Source organism: Pseudochaenichthys georgianus, chromosome 21, assembly GCF_902827115.2.
Source record: "Pseudochaenichthys georgianus chromosome 21, fPseGeo1.2, whole genome shotgun sequence".
NCBI lineage: Eukaryota > Metazoa > Chordata > Actinopteri > Perciformes > Channichthyidae > Pseudochaenichthys > Pseudochaenichthys georgianus.
The window spans coordinates 33,975,184-33,995,192 of NC_047523.1; the positions used below are offsets into that span (position 1 = coordinate 33,975,184).

Sequence of the window (20,009 nt, forward strand, 5' to 3'; positions counted from 1 at the left end):
TGCAAATGCATCATTTTTCTTGAATCAAAGTGAGGAAATCTTTCGAGGCACCACTTTGTGTTATTGGTTGTGATGTTGGTTGGTTTTCAGCTTCAGGGTTGACTCTTATTTCACCACTAGATGGCTCATTAGAGGGCAGACCTGTAAAACAAACCTCTGTCCTCTCCTCCCTTCTTGCTCCTCTGAATGCCCTGTTTCTCCTCTTTTATTCTGACCCATTTTATATTTTATCCACTCGATTTTTGCTTCTCTCTCATCTATTCCTTTCACAATATTTCTTACATTATCTCCCTCCACTCTTTCCAACTATATCTCTCCTTTTACCTTCCCTCTTATTCTCACTTGCTTCTAGTTGTCTTTCCTATTTTTTCACCCATCCCTTTCTTTTCCTCTCCTCCCATCTTTCTAATTTCATCCCCCCTTTCTATTCTTCTCATATCCCTACAGTTTCCTCTCCTTTCCTTATGTCCTTTATTTCATCCTTTTCCCATCCCAACTTTTACTCTCCTCTTCACTTGCCTGTTCATCTCGTTTCCTAACCACCCTCTGCTCTCTTTTTCTTCCCTGTTTCCTTCCTTCCTCTACAACCCCTAATATTTTAAATCCACCTCACTTTACTATCATTTCCTGCTCTCTCTAAACTCCCTCCTTCATCAAGTCTTGTTTTTCTTCTTCACTGTTCCTAATACTTTCCCCTCCTCATCTCGTCATTTATTCTTTTACCACCCTTTCTTCCTCCACTCTTTTCCTCCCGCTGCCCATCATCCATTCTTCTAAAGCTTTTCCTCTTTCTGGACTCTTCTCTTCATATCCTCCTTTCCATCTGGCATGTCAGATCTTGCAGACAGAGGAAGAGAGAGAGAGAAAGTGTGTGCGTGTGTGTGTGTGTGTGTGTGTGTGTGTGTGTGTCTGTGAGAGAGTGTGTGAGAGGGAGAGAGAGAGAAAGTGTGTGTGTGTGTGTGTGTGTGTGTGTGTGCGCGTGCGTGTGTGTCTGTGTGTGTGTCTGAGTGTGTGTGTGTGTGTGTGTGTGTACGTGCGTGCGTGTGTGTCTGTGTGTGTCTGTGTGTGTGAGAGAGAGAGAGAGTGTTTGAGAGGGAGAGAGAGACACACACACAGATAAAGAGAGCCAGCAGACTGAAGCTGAGCAGTGTGCGGGTTGAGCAGCAGGATCACTTCTGTCCTCAGAGCTCAGGACGATCCAGTCTCAAGTGTCACTGAGAGGAGCAGAGTCTGCAGCTGGTTGTCCAAAGAGAAACACGATTAAGACACAGGACCTTTTTTCAGACTTCAGGATGATCTATCACCTTTCAAATCAACACAGAGACTAAAGCCGCTTCGGCTCGGTTAAATTAACCATTCCCCCGAAAGAGGACTAAAGAAGAAAAAGAAGAGGAGGAGGAGGAGGACAAGTCATTCTATCAACAAAAGACAATCAAAGAGGTCTACATTGGCGCCTTTGGGGACTATTGGATGTTTTGTCTCTTCTGAAACCCAGAAGAAAAGAGGAATAAAGAAAAAGTGACACGAGAAAAGAAGGAAAATGGTCCCATTGTAAGAACAACCAGAAGAGGATGTTGATGTCTGTTGCATCCACTGATTCGCAAAGAGAAGAAGAAAATAACATTGAAAGAAACATAGAGAGAAGAAGACGACAATAAAGATAGCTTTTTATCAAATCCAAGAGGAGGAATAAAGTAGATAAGAAACAGACGGAAGAAGTTTTTCTACCAACCGATTGATCAAAGACCTTGTAGACCAGCATTTGTGTCATTCTCTAAAGTTCGGATAACAACGAGGAACATCAGCTTGTTAGAATTAGGGAAGAAAATTCATTTTACATCAAAGTTTGAGATTTTTATTAAATATTCTCAAAGAAAAAGGTCTTCATTTGCAGTTTGCTGAAGACAGAGAAGTAAAAGGACCACACATAGCAGTCAAAGGAAGCTACAAAAAGAGAAGAATTAAACAGAGGAATAAAGAGAAAAGAAAAAAGAGTAAAAGAGAAATATCTTCTGAAAAGGGAGGAAAAATAAATTCGAAGCGACCACAGAGACAAAAAGGAATAATCAAGGCACAGGGATGAACCAAGAAGAGAGGGGAAAGTAAAGAGCCCAACAAGGACACATTAAAGTAATAGGGGGGACTGAAAAACAAAAGTCCTGGGAAAGGACAAAAAAGGTTTATAGAGGAAAATCAAGAATAGAGACTGAGAAGGACCAGGTGTGACAATGAGGCTGCCTGTGCTTCTTGCAGCTTCTCTCTCCGTCCTCTACATTGCAGCCGTGGCCCCGGCAGAAAGCTTGGCCCCGGGCCGGCTGGAGCGCTGGGTCCGATCAGGCCTCCAGTCGCTGCAGTGGGACCAGCTGGAGCGATGCCTCCGCATGTCCTCCCTCACTGAGGCCGAGTGCAGGCGCATGGCCCACCTCCCAATGTCCTCTGTGGCCGTTTACATATCGGAGCCTCGCTCTGATGCAGGTAGGAAGAGCAAAAACGTTTTTTTTAATGCTGAGTGAGGGTTTAGCAGGAGATAAAATACAGGTTGATGTACATTTATAAGTGATACAAAATGTCAAGATGTGAAGAAAATCCATGGTATTGGACCGTTAAAAATGGTTAGTTAAAAATATTTCATTGATGCATAAATAGCCAACATCAAAGTTCATGTTAACACTGCCCAATTGGAGAGAACACTAACAAGAGAGTGAATGAGACATCATGTGCAAAAATGAACTGTTTTAATGGATGTAATATGACATTTGACAAATTAACTTAATTGAAAAGTAAATATTACAAGTAAAATGAAAAATGTGTGCAACCTACTGTTGACATAAAAATTGCTCTGTTATCCTTCTATATCATATAACTTTAATTACCATAATATGTTTTGTAATTTATGCAAAAGGCTACAGGTTTTCTTTGAAGATGTAAACACTCATAAAGTATGACCCTAACATTGAGCATAATATGTCCTCTTTAATGTTCTAGTATCTCTTTCAAATGCAACATTAGCTTTGTATAGTTGACTCTCCTAGTAACAGTCTATTTTTTTATCAAAACCCTCCAGGTAACTCAGACAAAGTGTTTGCCATCCTGCCGGACTCCTCAGGTGGCTCGATGAGCTACAAGCCCCGGGGAGGATTCAGTGTCAGCCAGGCTCTGAATGGACGGGAAGGAACCCACAGGCGACAGCAGCTTTTCCCTGGCTCCACAGCCCATGATGCCGTGCTGGTGCTGGATCCAAGCCCAGGGGAGAACTTTGGACACCCAGTGGTCCTCTTCTACGTGGATGTAAATGTGACAAAGAAGAGATGCTCCCACCTGGATGGAATTTACCTGGGTGAGTCTTTTGTACACATAAAGAAATAAAGTGGTTAGCCGTTGTTAACTTTGTTTAAATCATCTATTACTTGCAAGTTAATTTCTTTGTTAGTCAATTGTTTTTTTCCGCATCTTGCATTTACAAGGATTACAAAGCTTACAAATTGTTTTCTGGTATAAATCTTCAAGACCTGTCAGATGCAAGGGAAGCTTTGAACCTGTAGCATTCATAATTCTAGTAGTAGTAAGCAGTGGTTTTGTTCTAGTGATGATGGTAATAGCAGATAAAGCTCATAAGCAAAAGTATTAGTAATTATAATCACTAACGGGGTGCCGCAGGGATCTATTCTTGGTCCCATTACAATTGATATTATTCATAAAAAAATGATTAAACTATATTTTGTTCAGATGATACAATTTAATGTCACAAATTCTGTCATAAGTGAGTTGTTATTATTAGTAGCATTAGTCTTTCAATGTGACTTCGTTGTTCAATTTGAATCCATGCTCCAAATGTGCTCGTATCTCTGAGCGTATTTAGGGTATGGCGTGTAAAGTTCTGCCATTAACTGAAGCAGAAGAGAAAGTTACATTTGGATGTGCATGGTCTAACCCTCTGAAAGCTCCATTTATAGCTCATTGTGTGATGCAGGATACTTTTCTGCAGCTTCAGCACTTTTAACCCACAGCTACACCATTCACAATGTCATGCTCTGATTTAGGACTGACAACATAAAGATATCATGAGGTTTAACATTTGGTTAAGATTAAAGGATAATTCATAGCTTTTGTTTAGCTATAAATGATGATCAAAAGTAAATCGCCAGAAATAATAATGAAATTGTATTAAATGTTCGTCTGAAAGCTTCTCCTACCTCTACTCATCACTTAATATGGGGGTACATCCATGTTTCATGCCCTATATATTTTGTAATATTGTCATATATAATTTTTAGTCTTAATACATCTATGTATTGGGGAAAACAAAGATGCTCTGAGTGATCACAGAGAATTTCAGGAGGAGTTGGGCAGATGTTCCATGACACTTGGAGTATTTTGGACATATTTTTAAAACATCAATGTCTTAAAAAGGTCCACTATTGGTGGCGGTAAACAACTGCATTACGGTGGATAAAAGGCCAAAGTGAGAGTAAAAGCAGTAAAAGAAGTGTAGAAATAGGGCACAGGGACATGTATTCTGTAATGGTCCTCTCAATTCCTGTGAAAGTAACATGCTTGAGAGTGCAAGTTGTTGACCCCCGCTGTGAGAGAGGTTAGGGCCAGATGTTGAGGTAAATTTGGCCCGGTTTTATATGACTGTCAATTATTCATACACATACACACACAGCACTGGGCCCCCTGATGGGCCCTGTAGATGGTTTTGGACCAAAGTCTTTTAGAGCGAAACTTCATTTAGACCCCATTTAACCTGGTGGTGACAGCAAAAAAGAAAAAAAAGGGAAGGGTGAAAAAAAAGTGTTGGGAAGCACACGATGAGAAGAGAAAATGGTGGATGACATAAAAGAAAATTGAGCTGCATTTTGAGCGGTTGCAAATATACAACGGTTCAATCTATTTTTTAAACATTGCTATTTTGTTTTTATGTTATGAACACAATTAGGCATAGTCGCAGATTTATTCCTCATCCGATCTGCATGCAAGGATAAACCTTCTGCAATAACCCTACTAGTATAGGAAAAATGAGTGAAATGCATATGCCAGCACCATAGAAAATTAATAGAGGCAATTAACCCACAAACATTAGAGGGAAGATAAAAAGTTTAACGATACCATTAAAATAAAGAGAAAGTAATAATACCGTAAATACTAGCCTACTTAAATTGTTTAGTAAGAAGGCTCATGGTCACATAAAGTATTGGCCAGGTGCACAATCTCACACATCTGAAACTGCTTTTGTACACTTAAAGAATGCAACATAATAGGCCTATTAAGAAGCCAAACAAGTTATAATAGACTAATCTAATAGTAGTAATACATAGTTACACACGCAAAGAAAGTACACATGCAAATGCAACAGAAACAGTAAACCATCAACACACAGCTTCTAAATATTTAAATTTAAATTTATCTCGATTATCGATTATAGCGTAGTAAGGTTGTTTCTTGATTTTTCGGCCGCGGCCGGACAATAAAGTTTTTTTATTTTAGAATTGTTTCTGTCACACGAATATAAAATTGGTCGGTGATCAAGGAACAGACGTGACAGCGGCACAGCGACACCACACACGGAGCAGTCTGCTTTCTCCTGTCGCTGCGGCTCAGAGACACACAGGGAGGGATTTGTGTTTTTGAAAAACATTCGTTATCGTCATGTCAGGTTTTTGGTGGATTTAATCAAGTCTTGGATTGCAGAGTATGAATGTCCTCTCTTGCTATTTTCAGTTGATAAATACTTGTGTAAAGTTTGTGAAGGCAGAAGGACACCTTCCGCGATCACCGGCTCCTCTGTTCCTCCAAACCCCGCCCCCTCCCTGAAAAATAATGAGTGACAGGCTGATAGTGACCCGATAGAAACTTTATTATTCACTTAATCACTGATTGAGATAATGATGAAACTAACTTACTATCATACATTCATGGGATTTATGCAACAGTAAGACAGAGAATGTAAGTGTGCACCGACATGCACTATTTTTGTTTTTATAATGCTGTTGTAAATACTCCTGTTGTCTGCTGTGTTCAGACTCAAGTCCTGTGTGTGATTCCACATTCAAGACATTCAGTGTCCTTTTTTTAAACAGAAGACCGTAGCTAGAAGCTGCAGCTAGACCGCAGAAGCATTTGTTTTTTGTTTTTGAGGATGGAACAATTTCACGGGGAGGCTAGAAATTGATTTATTATGGTTTATAATTTCATGTCAACACGAAGAAGAAGAAGAAAAAGATGGCTGAACTGTTCAGTGTCAATCCTGTGGAGATCTCCAAAATAATGTTCAGCTTAAGTCTCAGCAAAACTCACAATATTTCTGGAGCCTTGTAGACACAGAAAACTATAAGAACATTCACCAAGCAGCACTGAACATGTCTGCTTTATTTGGCTCTACATACCTTTGTGAAGCAGCTTTTTCTGACATGAATTAAATCTAAATAATACAGAACAAGACCGATTGATGAACATTTAAATGACTCTATTAGAGTGAACCTAGTGGGTCCAGCATACACCTGTATGGTGGACTCCATGCAGCGCCAGTCATCTCACTAACTGTAAAAAAGAGTGAATGCACTTATTTTACACGTGCCATAAGATGCTTGCACGGTGGTGATTAAGGTGATGTATTTACTATGTGGGCCATAATAAGAAGTGAAAATATTTTCTTTTTTTCTTGGACATGTATGTGAATCTTCAGTGATTACTATGTGGGCCATAATAATATGTGAGACATTTTCGTTTTCTTGGACCTTGATGTGAAGTTAAGATTTTTGATAAGCTTTGGGTATTGATTTCACACGTGTACAAAAGTAGCTTAATTCAACTGGTGAGTGCTATGTGAATAAATGGAAGTGATGCGATGCAAGTAGCTCTTGGCCACTTTCATTTTTTCAAAGTAGCTCTCAGATGGAGAAAGGTTGGAGACCCCATAGGTTGGAGACCCCGTAGGTTCTCAACGCTCTCCTATCCATTTTTTGGAAAATAATCAGCACCTGTAAGTGTGTGATCAGGACAGTTAAGAATCAGTTTAGCTTTACATAGATATGCTTACACCTGTAACAAACATTTGATTCGTAAGGTTTCATTACGATCTCACTTTTACGAATACAATTCAGCATTTTTTTGTTAAGAAGGGGAGGCCAAGCTGACCATTACAGCCCACTGATCTTATTTCCAAATGCTGCAGAATATGTTGACTCATCTTGTGTTCTTTCACACTCTGTGTCTTCAGGTGAGGAGTGTTTGACTCTGGCTTTGAAGGGTCGCTGTCAGAACCAGCTGAAGCGTCGGCAAGCAGGGCCAGAGAGGCTCATGGGTAACGGACATGGTCGGCTGGCAGGTGGTGCAATGCGTGGTAGTACAATTACTACTAGTGGGGGAAGGCTCTGTGAAGTCCACTTCCTCCCACTGGTTGTCGGAGTTGGAGACAGCAACCGAACGCAGAGACTCAGATGTGTTGGTACGTTTTAAATAATTCCTTTTTTTCAGGGTTCAGCAGGTCCGAACAAAATCCAGCCAACTCCTTTAAGTATTAAAGATATAGGAAGTTATACTTCTCTTATTTAATTCAAGGAGTTTCCCTAAACCAGGCTAAGTTCATCCTGGGTCTCTACCCAGTTGTGGGACCAATTCATTGCTTTAGCAAGTCACCACTAGCTAAGTCTTTGCAAGTCAAATCCCAGGTCAAGACAGTTAAGTAACTAATCAAATTGCTGGAGACCTTTGATATCAGTGCCAATGTCTTGGCAATCCACCTAATATTGTGAAATAAGTGACTGAATATTTGTTTGAAATATGTCAGTAAGCTTATTTTGTATTGAATTTGAGATTTGAAGAAAACATTTGATGTCAATAGTCTTGGTGAAATTCAGGTTGTAAAGTTCCACCTGATTTTAAATGTTGGGTGGCACGCTTCTGCATTTTTCCTGAGTGAAATGCAGAATAATTCTCATGTTGTGCCAAGACCACCCACACCTGCCGCCTCTGCCAGAAACCTGGGCCTCGTGAGAAAAACGGCTGGGAAAACGGTATCATGCTGTTATGGAAAACACAGACAATCCTTAGGATAAAACCACAAACCCACCTTGGCAAACTACAATATGTGGTTAGGATGAAGTTTTCCTTAATTTGTTGATTGTGCCCAATTAAACCCACTGAGTACACTAGCATACTAAGTTTGATTGGACCTGATGGCAGATGATGTGTTTAATGTTTTATCACGGAGGCTCTGCTTTATTTAGAAGTTGTGCTTAAGACATGAACCTGTGCACTTGCTGACTCGCCCTTTACTCCATCAGACCATGCAGAGTTTGCAAGGTGCCCTCAGCCGCTGCCAATGGGCTCTCCCAGTTTGCCTGTCTCCAGCTGTGAGCTAAATAAAAACACCAGACGCTGCCACCAGCAGCCATTGGCCACACACCTCTCCTGTCGACTCTACCAGACCTGTGACCACGCTGTGCTCATCTCAGGTAGGACAGTTGTTTTTTTAGATTCACATTTTTCGTGCCAAATTTCACCAAACAGATGGACTTAAGATACAATCATTGAAGGAGATGTATCATGTCTCAATGTCTAAAGTCAATGTATTGCTGACTGAAGAGGAAAGACTAGCAGTTTGACAGCCTGAGACACCTGAACATCTCAGCAAACATGCCCTCAATCTCCACTGGACTCGCCCAAGAAATCTTGGTTTACGGCACAACGGACCATTAAGCAACCAAAACAGAAAGAGGATAGGGCTTTTTTTTCTCCCAATAACTGTTGTAAGCTATCTCCAGGTACCGAACAGTACATTTGTTTGTTTTTTTTCAGTTACTATCCCGCAGTGTGGCCTGTCAGTATTGTTGGGTGCTGCTAGGCTTTGAGGAAAACAACAGCCTCACCAATGATAATACTAATTGGAAATGGAGGAAGAAATGTTTGTTTCCACTTGAATATCTTCTATAATGTCATAACCATAGAGAAATACTGTTTAGCAGGTTATTTAAGAACCCACGTAGGAGTTTAAGGTGCAAGAACTAATGGTAAGAATGAAACACTTAGATTGTAATAGTAACATTTTGGCTAATCAAAATCAACTGTGTGTACAATGGTGCGCTGCAGGCGGCTGGCAGCAGCAGATGACGTTCCTGCGTCATGTCCAACATCTTCAGAGGTTTTACAGAATGCTGCAGAACAACGGCTTCCACAAAGAACACATCAAGACCTTCTTTGCCAGCAGCGGACACTTTACTGGTAAGACAGAGTTGCTCTATGAACAATACAACAATTATTCTTGCAATTCTACTTGAAACAACTTATTCTCTGTCAAACGTGGCAACAATTTGTTCCTATAAACCTAAGTAATAGCCCACTTATTTGATTACATACGCTCTACGGAAAACTGGATAGGTTAATTACGGCATTTTACGGTCCATTATTTATTTAGAGCAGACCCTTGCAATGGATGCAGTTCTGATCGCCAAACATAACAAGTAAACATGTTTTGGAAACAATGACATCATTTTAAATCCATAGATTATGTTAAATTATTGATTTCGATAGTAGTTAGTAAGTAAGATAGTCTTGTTCAAACCATTAAGCTTCATTTTATATGAATGACCCTCTTAGTCCTTCTCTGTCACTTCCACAGAGCATTTCAAAATGAATTTACAAAAATGTTGACATGCTGCCTGATTATTTTTGAAAACCGAGCACTGCATTAAAGCCTACGTCTTTTATTTATAGTCTAAATTCCAGAGAAAGATCTTATACTTTTTGTTTCCCCTTATTTTCTTTAGGGGAAATGTCTTGAGAAACTCACTTCCCTGTTTGGCTCCTAAACAGCAAAGCTCCCCAAAAGATTTTAATTATTTCAACTCAACATCTTGTTGGGTTCAGAACTCCAGAAAAGACAGACAACTTCTAAGTTTAACTATTTATTGTAAAGAGAGCAAAAGATATATTCACTTGGCCGAGGACTCGTCACGTCTCGGAAATCACAGCTAGCAAAGCTGTAATCTGTAACCACCGAATCCGTAAAGAACCCCGAACCTCGTGCGACAATACATTTTATTACACAGGGCGTTGCCCGTACATTTATGATTGGTCAAGACCAGCTGAAGAGATACCGCGGTTTAGACTTGGTTCTCTTTGGTTGGTGCGCAGACTCAGATAGAGTCTCTTGGCAACACGATCCTCCAATCATCATTCGGCCGGCTGACGAGGTCCCTCCCTACTCTGTCTCTAACACACATCATTTGTTTTCTCTAACATTTCTTCAGATATAGCGGGAAACCATAATGGTGCTTGATAGCTCTGCGGGGGAGCGCGGCTCCCATACAGGGTCAAGGCCGGTGCGATGTGCTACCTCTTTGTATTCTCTCAGTCTCTGCACCTGACCTTGCTACTTTCAATATTGCAAGCTAAACACTTTCTCATGTAACTTTTCCCTACGTTCCTGTCCACCCCATCAAAACTGGGGGGGGGGGGGGGGTGATTGGGTCCATTTATTCCAAAGTCACAGCACATACAATGAGCACAATAAGCAAATAATGTAATAGTAAGAATCTTGTAATGTTATATAAAAAATAGACTCCACAATCTCTAAAACATGCCTCACACTTTCCCACCCTCTCACCCCCCCCACAGAGGATTTAGAGGGTGTGTACTCTGCAACGGAGAAGGCAGTGATTCGTAACCACGTGTCGTACGTCTGCAGGAAGCAGCACTGCGCCGACACACTGGTTCTGTACCTGAACTCTCCAACACGCAACGATGGCACCATGCTGCTGTGGGACGCCAACCTCAACGGCATTGTAAGGGAAAATAAAACACTTATTAACTTACTTACTTAAAGCACTGATAATGAAGGGGTTTAACAAAAAAGAGAACATTTAGTTAATGTCATGTCAATTATTAAAAATCAGCGAATGGAAATTCTAGTTAATGCTTGTTTCCATAAACTTACATGATGCAACTTTTAGGCTACTTTGGTTAATAGAGATCATTTCCCCAATGGGTACTGTAACACCAATGCAGAAGAAGAGCGCACAAAAAGATGATGTAATCAAAGAACTCTGTCCAAAAACAACCGGAAACAATGTGGAAAAAGTTTCTTTTGTATTAATTTGAGGAACGTTAGTCGCTTTGTGATTCGACAAACAAATCTATTGTTTACGTATTCACACATACATTATTCTTGAAGTCTATTCCATTGCACTTTTGATTCTATTGACACCAACTTTTCCTCCTTAGCCAAGAAACACATACAGACCAAAAGAGAGGGCCACCCAGAAAACAGCATTTCTGTTGTTGTCTTTCAAAATGAGGAAATTAGCTCAACTGGCAGTTATTACAAAAACAATTGTGACACAGTCATAATGGATCCAGCAGGTTGCGTTTATGGATGTTAATACATGCTTGCAAAAAGTATTCTTAAGTTTATTTTTCAAATAATATACATTTAAGTTATTAGTGCTGACATAGGTAGGGCCTTTCCCATTCTTTGTCCCTGATATTTCACCTGATAAATCATATTTTCCAACGTTGACACAATGATAACAAATGAGATTTACCTTCCTCATTTGTACATCCTTTCACGTCTTCTCCTCCCTTTCTTTATCCAGGCTGACCTGAAGGAGCGATACTCCGTCAACGAGCTGCTGGCCGACCTGGCGGGCTGCAGGGCGACTCGTGTTCTGCTGTTTGTGGACCAGAGCTACAGCGGCGTTCTGTCCAAGAGGCTGCGAGGGTCCCAGAAACATCTCAACGTGGTTTTGATCCAGAGCCAGGCACAGCAGACCCACAGCCACCAGAGGATGAACCCTGGCTGGGAGGAGAGCAGCTGGTCCTACATCAACCCTGCGAGCTGCCTGCTGGACCAACTGGGAAAGGTAATTTAAAGGTCACCAAAATCCACTTTTTCCTGTCTTCATACATCAACATGTGTCCCCTCTGTGTAAAGAGATTATGAGAGTTTCAGGAAAAAAGATTCACTCTCTTTTTGTCCTGATCCATTTATATAAAAACCTGTCTGAAAATGAGCTGATCAGATTTTGGCCACTTTGTGATGTCATAACGATTTTGTTGGCTTGAGTAACCATTAGCCAATCAGCAACCAAGGTAACCCCCCCCCCCCCCCACACACCTTATCACCTGAATCTCCTCTAGAGCACCATTGTGTTCTTTTTAACCAAATCTCTCTCAGAGGGGCGTGGGGAGGGGCTCCTTATTTTCATCTGAAGTAACAGACAGAGAATCAGCACTTTTGAAACAGGGCTGAAACAGAGGGGATTATGGGTAATGATCTGTTTGGTATTTGGAGCCAAACACTTCAGTGACATGTTTTGTATATATCTGAGAGATATCATACATTGATGAGAAACAGTATTATAGGGGACCCTTAACAAATGTAAAGGTTTCTTTTAATTTGACTTTTTTTCCTTATAAACCTCTAATCACTGATTGTTGTCCTCAGGGTCCTGGGATGTCTCGTCTCCTGGAGCAATGGGCTGGTCTATTGAACGTGACGCTGGCCGGCGCCCCCTGCAATGCCACGCCGCCTCTGACGGATGGCGAGATGCGGCGAGAGTACCAGGGCTGCCAGAACTTACCAACTGCACTCTGGCATCAGAAACACAGGAGGACCAACTGAGAGAGAGACAGAGAGACACTGAGACCAGGGCCGTGGGAAGTAGGGGTGCTGAGGGTGCTGCAGCACCCCCTGGTGGAGGACAGGGGATCTGCACTTCCACAAGATTAAATACAAATATAATAAAAAAAAAAAAAAAGAATTTTCAGCCTTGATGTAACAACATTCATAATTAAGTAAAGATAACACCTTTTTCACCCCGGTTATATTTTCCATTTGCCTCGTACGATGGGCGCTGTAAGTGATGAAAGTGGGGGATGTTGGTTTATCAGGCGCCCGCAGCTCACAGCCAGTGAGAGAGAGAGAGAGAGAGAGAGAGAGAGAGAGAGAGAGAGAGAGAGAGAGAGAGAGAGAGAGAGAGAGAGAGAGAGAGAGAGAGAGAGAGGAGAGAGAGAGAGAGAGAGAGAGGGGGAGCACCAGTACCGGCGGGGAATGTTGTTAGCTTCTGCTGCGCTAACGGATATAAGAAGCTGTTTCTACAATAATGTGGAGGGAGAGCTCTCCTGTCAGACTGAGAGGCTCTGAGGGTTTCGATAGTTCACTTTAGTCTAAGTTGTCTCAGTGGGTCTCAAACGTTTTGATCACAATTTATGTAAACAAATATTTCCAAGGCACTCCTTTATAATTATTAGGATAAATAAAAACAGGTTTGAAATCATTCCAATGTATACTATACTGTAGGACAGTAAACCAAAAATATTGTTTAAAACTGGAGAGATTTAAAAATATGCATAAATAAATAAATGTTAACTGATAAAATAAGATATAAATGAACCACAAAAATAAAACAAGTTAGCCTACATGTATTTGTTATTGGCTATGGTAGGTTATCGGTTATGTTCACATACTTATTTGATTATTAAAATGCAAACCGATCTTTTTCATATGGGTGTTTTAGAGTTGTATCCCCTAGATCAGTCTCTAGTAAGTGGGCGCTCAAAGTGCACCAGATTGAAGCGTTTTACTTTAAAATGTTAAAAAATACATTTGAAGCCTTTGTTATATAAGCTGTCCACCATATCAATACGTTTCTCTGTTTGTAGTGTAGTGGTCTTTTGTAGAGGTTTTTCATTGCCAGCTAAAATCTTGCCTAGGGCAGCAAATTGGTCAAAACCGGCCCTGGTGTCATCCCCACAGCACCCCCCATTTGAAACATGTTCCCACGGCTATGACTGAGACTGACTGCGAATGGGGAGATAGAGAGAGAAATCATTTTGGACACACACAGAACATATAAAAGTGTACGAACATACATATTTGCCAGTGTGTGTTATCTTAGGACTATATTTTCAGTGTGCTTGGTGGACACCGTGGTGTGTGTGCGTGTGTGTTTGAGTGTGTTTTTTGTCCTAACTCAGAAAGCAACCATGGCGATGACAGCCTATCCCAACGGGAGTGTCCTGAACACCATGTGAACAGTTTGAGTGTGTGTTTGTGTGCGTGCGTGTGTATGTGTGTGTTTGTGAGTTCAGCAAAAGGACAACCACTCTCGCAGACCATTGCTAGCTTAAGCTTGGGTCAGTGTGTGTGTGCATGTGTGTACATCTCCTCGGCACTTTAAGACTTCAGAGCCAATCATTCTTTTTTTCTTTTTCTTCAAGTGTTATTTCTTCTTCCTTATGTTCTTCCTTTCTTGTTTCACTCTTCTCCTCATATGGTCCTTTGCTACGAGCTCCTTTCCTCCCTACCTTTCCTTTCGGGATGTCCTTCTCTAACCTCATACCCTCCTCTTCTCCATTCCCCTCCTCTCTCCTTCTCTTCCTTATTCAATTTCATCCTGTTTCTTGTATTGGCATTCACATCCTTACTTCATCCATCACTTTTCATCTTTCTTTCTGTCCTCGTTCTCTTCCTTTTTTGGCTGTCAGTTTCTTTCTATCTCTATTCAAAGAAAGACATTTGAGCTGACAAAACCCTTAAATATAAGTGAGTTTTGTGAATTTAGAATCTGTGCACACGGAATTCCTAATAACAACAACGCACATATTTGATTTGTTTTGTCCTGACCTAAGGAAGAGGCAAAGAGATGGAAGAAACTGTTTGGCAGGGATCATGATTAAGATATGAAGCACTGAGACTGCCCTCACCGCTACACAGACTGGCTATGGCATTTCAATAAGGGCACACGTGTGTGTTTGCTCCATCACATACTGTAGGCAGGCAACACATGAAACATGCACAATATTGACCCATCCCTACACTAACAACATACATGTTGTCCTATACCTTCGGTGGTACTTTGTGATATTTGTCTGTACATTACCTCCTGTCATGTCTCCATCCGTAACCTTTCAATATTCTGTAAACCACGGCTCAGTGTACGTACGTACCCTACCTGTTGTGTTTTGTACCGATGTCTGTCCAGTTGTACTGATCTGTTATACATTAGAGATATTAAAGAGATGAAAGCTGATGGGGAGAACAACTTTCTCCCAATTGTGTGGGAAATGTTGGGCCAGAACTGTGTCCGACAAGTTGACATGTGCATATTCACTGTTTGTGTGATGATCTGTACAGAGTATATCTAGCTGCATGCTGCAAAACATGAAATCTAGTCAATAAAGTACATTTAGAACCAGTGAAGTACATGGGATTTATTTATTTGGCTAGTAACACATTCAGGTTATTTACATTGTTAACTTAAGTCTTGTATGAAGTGTAACCAACAACGTAACATGGGTACCAATTTAAACCCAAATAAAGGTATTTTCCTAAACTTGGCCAAGTAGTTTCCTGAGAACTCAGATATTGTATGCGCACAATGAGAGGACCCTGACTTGCTGCTGCTGCTGCGTGGAACAGACACTTTGAGTTTATAATTATAGCGTCCAATGTCTGACTTGAAATGACCAATGGGTAGGTAATTCACTTGTTTTTGTTATATTCCATGGAATGCTCTTAGCATCCCGGTAGCAATGAATAAATTAAATGCTTTGACAATAAATATATACAAATATTTCATCTGTGGAAACCGTGGCGCTGTAAAAAGCACGACCAATCATCTGCCTCGGCTCGCGGCAGATAACTGTATGGCCTACCTGCCTGTCAGCCTTCCATCTGGGCACAAACTTATCTCGTGCCCTCATTGGTCATGTGCGCGTTCGTGTGTGTTGGAGGAGGGGCTCTGTAAGGAAGTCTGAAGGAAGGGGCAGATTTTTTTTGGTTGTGTACTTTCAAATTACTCGATTTGGTTTCTCCATTCTTACCTACCCTACCTTTAATGAAATTCAACAAACTGTTGTATTTGTATATTTTTTCTATAATCTCTTATTATATTGACAATGCGTTTCATCAGTAATACCAACAACTGGTCACTAAGGCAAGCGATAAACTGACTTGTTGTAAAATGTTGAAATGTTGTATTTGAAGCAAGGGCCACTGACTAAGCTGCCAATTTGACGAGTTGGAAACGGGAAATAGTTTGAACCGCTGTCTGTCCCAAATGTCTCTAACAGGCCTTAACCGAGGCTGTTGCATCCGGTCTATGAACAACGCGACAGATAGGCTTATTTTGTGATAAGAAATTATTCAAATATTTTTTTGTTTCTACTTACAAACGTAATGACAGTAAAGTTAACATTAAAGTGCACCTTTCATGCTATTTGTAGGCAAGAAAGAATTGATGATAAAAAAAGGAGGAGGCTGAGCTCATGCGGGACTCGGCAGCTACTGTCTAAACTAAATACTGCCGTGATGAAACGCCATATCATGGATTATCAAGGATTCTCTCTGAAACAGTCTGGAGCTCAAAGGCTTTCTCTCTTGCTGGTTACACCACAAGGTGAGTTCCTTTTTACTTCCTGCTTCTTCACACACATGCTCTCCAGTACAGGTTAGCTCTGAGTGTTAGCGATGCTAATGTAAACATGAACCGGCCACATTACGTCGGGCATTGTCTCTGATAGGGCTGTGGGTGTAAAACCAGCCTACATTTCCGATATTACGTCATATCGGACGCAAATCTGGATCAGCTCCATTGTAGCCCCGTTTTTAGAGATTTGGGTACGGAGGAAAAGAGAGAGGGTTTTATTTTCTGACGCTGCGTGAGTTCCCCGACACACCGGAGACACATGTTTATGTATAAAAGACATCAAAAAGTGCATTTTGGATGATAGGTCCCCTTTAAACCAACTTAAAATGACTTGGTTCATCTCTGAAAGAGGCTTTATGTAGGTTCTGGTGTAGTGCAGTTTAAAAAAAAGTATTATACATTTACTGAGAAACATTGTGACAGTTTTTGTTTCAGGGTCTTTTATTGCTAACTAACACAAGCTCTCGCTACAACCCATTCTCCATGTCTTCCTCTTTCTTGCCCTCAGGCTGCTGATATAGTTGTACTCTAAACAGTAACCTTTGACACCACATATCAGCCCATCCAGGATGTTTTCACCAAAACAATCTCAGTAACATAATCACTTTAGCTTTAATGGCTCAGGTGGAGTCTTCACAACCAGGACACCTGACCACTGCCGGGTCCTTCTGCTGCAGGGAACCTTTCACTTTTACTTTTAGTTACATCTTCTGAATTGCTGTTTGTTAGTTGGCTAACTTTACAGTTTGCTGCAGCTTTAGTTTGAGTTGTTTCCTACATTCATATGCAACAGTTTGACATCAGCAGTGTATGCTTAATTCGACATTTGCAGTAGGGAGCTTGTAGGATTTGGTCTGTTTGGGACATTTGGGTTTTTATATACAGCTTAAATACATTTCACAATAATTGTATACAACTAAATTGCTTTATGCCCTGAGTCATTAGAGTTGCAAACTCAAACAAAACAAATGAAAAATGCATAAAAACTACTGATTAGGTTTGATAAAAGATCCGGGTTTAGCTTAAAGTGGACCTATCATGCTATATTGGAAACATATATTGTAGGGCCATACCTATACACAACATGTCTGTGAAGTTTTTTGCTTAAAATACCAAAAAGTTCACCCATTGTAGCCATGCCTCATACTGCTCAAACCCCTCTTTTGCAGCCCTGTTAGAGAAACGCGGATTTTGGGTCCTTAGCTTGAAAAAAAAAAAAGAGGAGGCGGAGCTAATGCCTGATCAGAATTATACCGGAGCTAAAGTTAAATTCTGCCGTGATAAAACGCCATCCTGTTCTAAACCACATCAAAGATTATTTCTGAAACAGTATGGAGCTCAAATGCTTTTTCTCTTGCGGGTTTATCACAAGGCGAGTTCCTTTTTTAATGTCCTGCTTTTTAAAACACATGTGCTCTACAGTACAGATTAGCTCTGAGTGTTAGCAAGGCTTGCTAATATAAACAAAGAGGAGATTACGTCCAAAACACGTCAGGCATTGTTTCTGATAGCAACTTTCTGTGGGTCCACTGCCAATTTGACGTCAGATCGGCAGCAAATCTGTATCCACTCGTTGTACCCCCGTTTTTAAAAGATTTGGGTACGGAGGAAAAGAGAGAGGGTTTTATTTTCTGACGCTGCGTGAGTTCCCCGACGCACCAGGGACACATATTTAAATATAAAATACATCACAAAGTGCATTTTGCATGATAGGTCCCCTTTAAAATGAGAACTTTTGTCTTGTTATTTAAGTTAAAATGTAAATTAACAAAAGGGAATGTTAACTTTTGGTTTCACATGATGAGAGACAATATTTTTCCTTGAACCGTAATTGAAAGGCAGTTTATTTGCAAAGGAACACAAGACCAGGTTTGAAAGACGAGATGATCTCAGTGTCAATGTTATCATTTTGGGACCAACTGCATGGTTTCTCTTTCTGCAGAGTCAACAGTGGGTGCAGATACATGAAATGACAAAACATCACATATGAGAGAAATCAAGTATGTGTATAACTATGAGTATGGAATAAAAACATAGTTCAACGCATTGTGTCCTGAGTCTGATTCTCCGTCTGTGTTTCTGTTTGCGTGTCGTGAGTTTTCTGCTGTTTCTTCCACATGGCTGCGTACAGACCTCCCTGCATCAGCAGCTCCTCGTGTCTGGACAGAGGAAGACAATAGGATGAGACAAGAAATAAAACATTTCTGGTATCAACATTCTGATCTTCCAACATAAATGTAGAATGTGGATAAAATCACTAAAAAGTCAGAGGAGCTCATGAGGGCCAATCATCCCAAAACTGTTAAAGAGGCCCTGTTATGCGTTTTGGGGTTCTCCCTTTCCTGTAGCGTGTTATATAAGTTTTTGCACATGTTAACGGTCTACAAAGGCTAAAATCGCTGTGTTCCCTCCAGAGGGAGTTTCTCTTAGACTCCTTTCTTGACTAATTTATTTTCCAAATCCAAATCCAATTTGTTTTCCAAATCCAAATCCTGCTGTGACTAATGTCACGGCGGGATTTGGAGAAACTTGTCCATGCTTTTATCTTTAGTAGACTGGACTACTGTAATGGTGTCTTCACAGGTCTCACTAAATAATCTATTAGGAAGCTGCAGCTGATTCAGAACGCCGCTGCTCGAGTCCTCACTGACACTAAGAAAGTGGATCACATCACTCCAGTTCTGAAGTCTTTACACTGGCTTCCTGTGTGTCAAAGAATAGATTTCAAAATACTGCTGCTGGTTTATAAAGCACTGAATGGTTTAGGCCCAAAATACATTTCTGACCTCCTGCTAAATTATGAACCATCCAGATAATAATAATAATACATTTTATTTCGAGGCGCCTTTCAGGACACCCAAGGTCGCCTTACAGTGCATTTAAAATTTAAAACAGCTAAAACAAAAACGGAACACAATTTAATCGAACCGACAAGGCAATACAGCAGCATAAAAGCATAAAACAGGCAAGACAAGAGTGTGGAGTGACGGATCTCTCAGGTCTTCAGGGACTGGTCAGCTTTCTGTCCCCAGAGTCAGAACTAAACATGGAGAAGCAGCGTTCAGTTATTATGCTCCAAATATCTGGAACAAACTCCCAGAAACCTGCAGGTCCGCTGCAACTCTGACTACTTTAAAATCCAGACTGAAGACTTTTCTTTTTGTCGCTGCTTTTAATTGATATATTCACATCTTAAACTGCACTGTAACTTTTATCCATGTACTTTTTATTCATGTACTTTTTCTTTTAATGTTTCTTTTATTATTTTTTCGTCTTAATGACTGTTTTTAAATGCCTTTGTCTGAATGTCTTTCATTTTTGTAAAGCACCTTGAATTGCCTTGTGTTGAAAGGTGCTATATAAATAAACTTGCATTTCTTTACTTCTGTAACATAATGACATCACTAAGTTACACTCGACCTTGTCTCAGCTAGCACTCCAACACATTGTACTTGATAGGCTAAGGAGCGGGACATCTCTAAGTGGTTGACTAATCACAACATAGCCAGCCAGCTGGTATGGCATGGTATTTTTTACATGCATTGATGGTACATGCCTGCACATTTGGTATTGCCAATA

At 40.6% G+C, this 20,009-nt stretch overlaps 2 protein-coding genes across 2 annotated transcripts in view; one reads left to right on the forward strand and one right to left on the reverse strand.

Moving 5' to 3' along the window:
• The first annotated feature begins 1,158 nt into the window (after positions 1 to 1,158).
• Positions 1,159 to 13,001, forward strand: LOC117466543 (uncharacterized). The gene is made up of 8 exons (XM_034109852.2): positions 1,159 to 2,475; positions 3,065 to 3,337; positions 7,220 to 7,447; positions 8,286 to 8,456; positions 9,091 to 9,222; positions 10,618 to 10,784; positions 11,595 to 11,861; positions 12,446 to 13,001. Exons 1-8 carry the CDS (start codon positions 2,229 to 2,231, stop codon positions 12,620 to 12,622), a joined length of 1,662 nt encoding a protein of 553 aa, XP_033965743.1. The 5' UTR covers positions 1,159 to 2,228; the 3' UTR covers positions 12,623 to 13,001.
• A 5,345-nt stretch (positions 13,002 to 18,346) lies between these two features.
• Positions 18,347 to 20,009, reverse strand: part of abcb6b (ATP binding cassette subfamily B member 6 (LAN blood group) b) — a 39,838-nt gene continuing 38,175 nt past the window's right edge. Inside the window, exon 19 of the mRNA XM_071207025.1 lies at positions 18,347 to 18,589. Coding sequence (XP_071063126.1) covers positions 18,469 to 18,589 — 121 coding nt within the window. The 3' untranslated portion in view covers positions 18,347 to 18,468. The remainder of the gene's footprint in view (positions 18,590 to 20,009) is intronic.

Bases quoted from the DNA above. Each gene is read 5' to 3' on its own strand.
- LOC117466543 (XM_034109852.2), top strand. From the start codon at position 2,229: ATGAGGCTGCCTGTGCTTCTTGCAGCTTCTCTCTCCGTCCTCTACATT. The intron at 9,223-10,617 runs GTAAGACAGAGT...CCCCCCCCACAG, and splicing joins CAGCAGCGGACACTTTACTG to AGGATTTAGAGGGTGTGTAC. The intron at 10,785-11,594 runs GTAAGGGAAAAT...TTCTTTATCCAG, and splicing joins ACGCCAACCTCAACGGCATT to GCTGACCTGAAGGAGCGATA.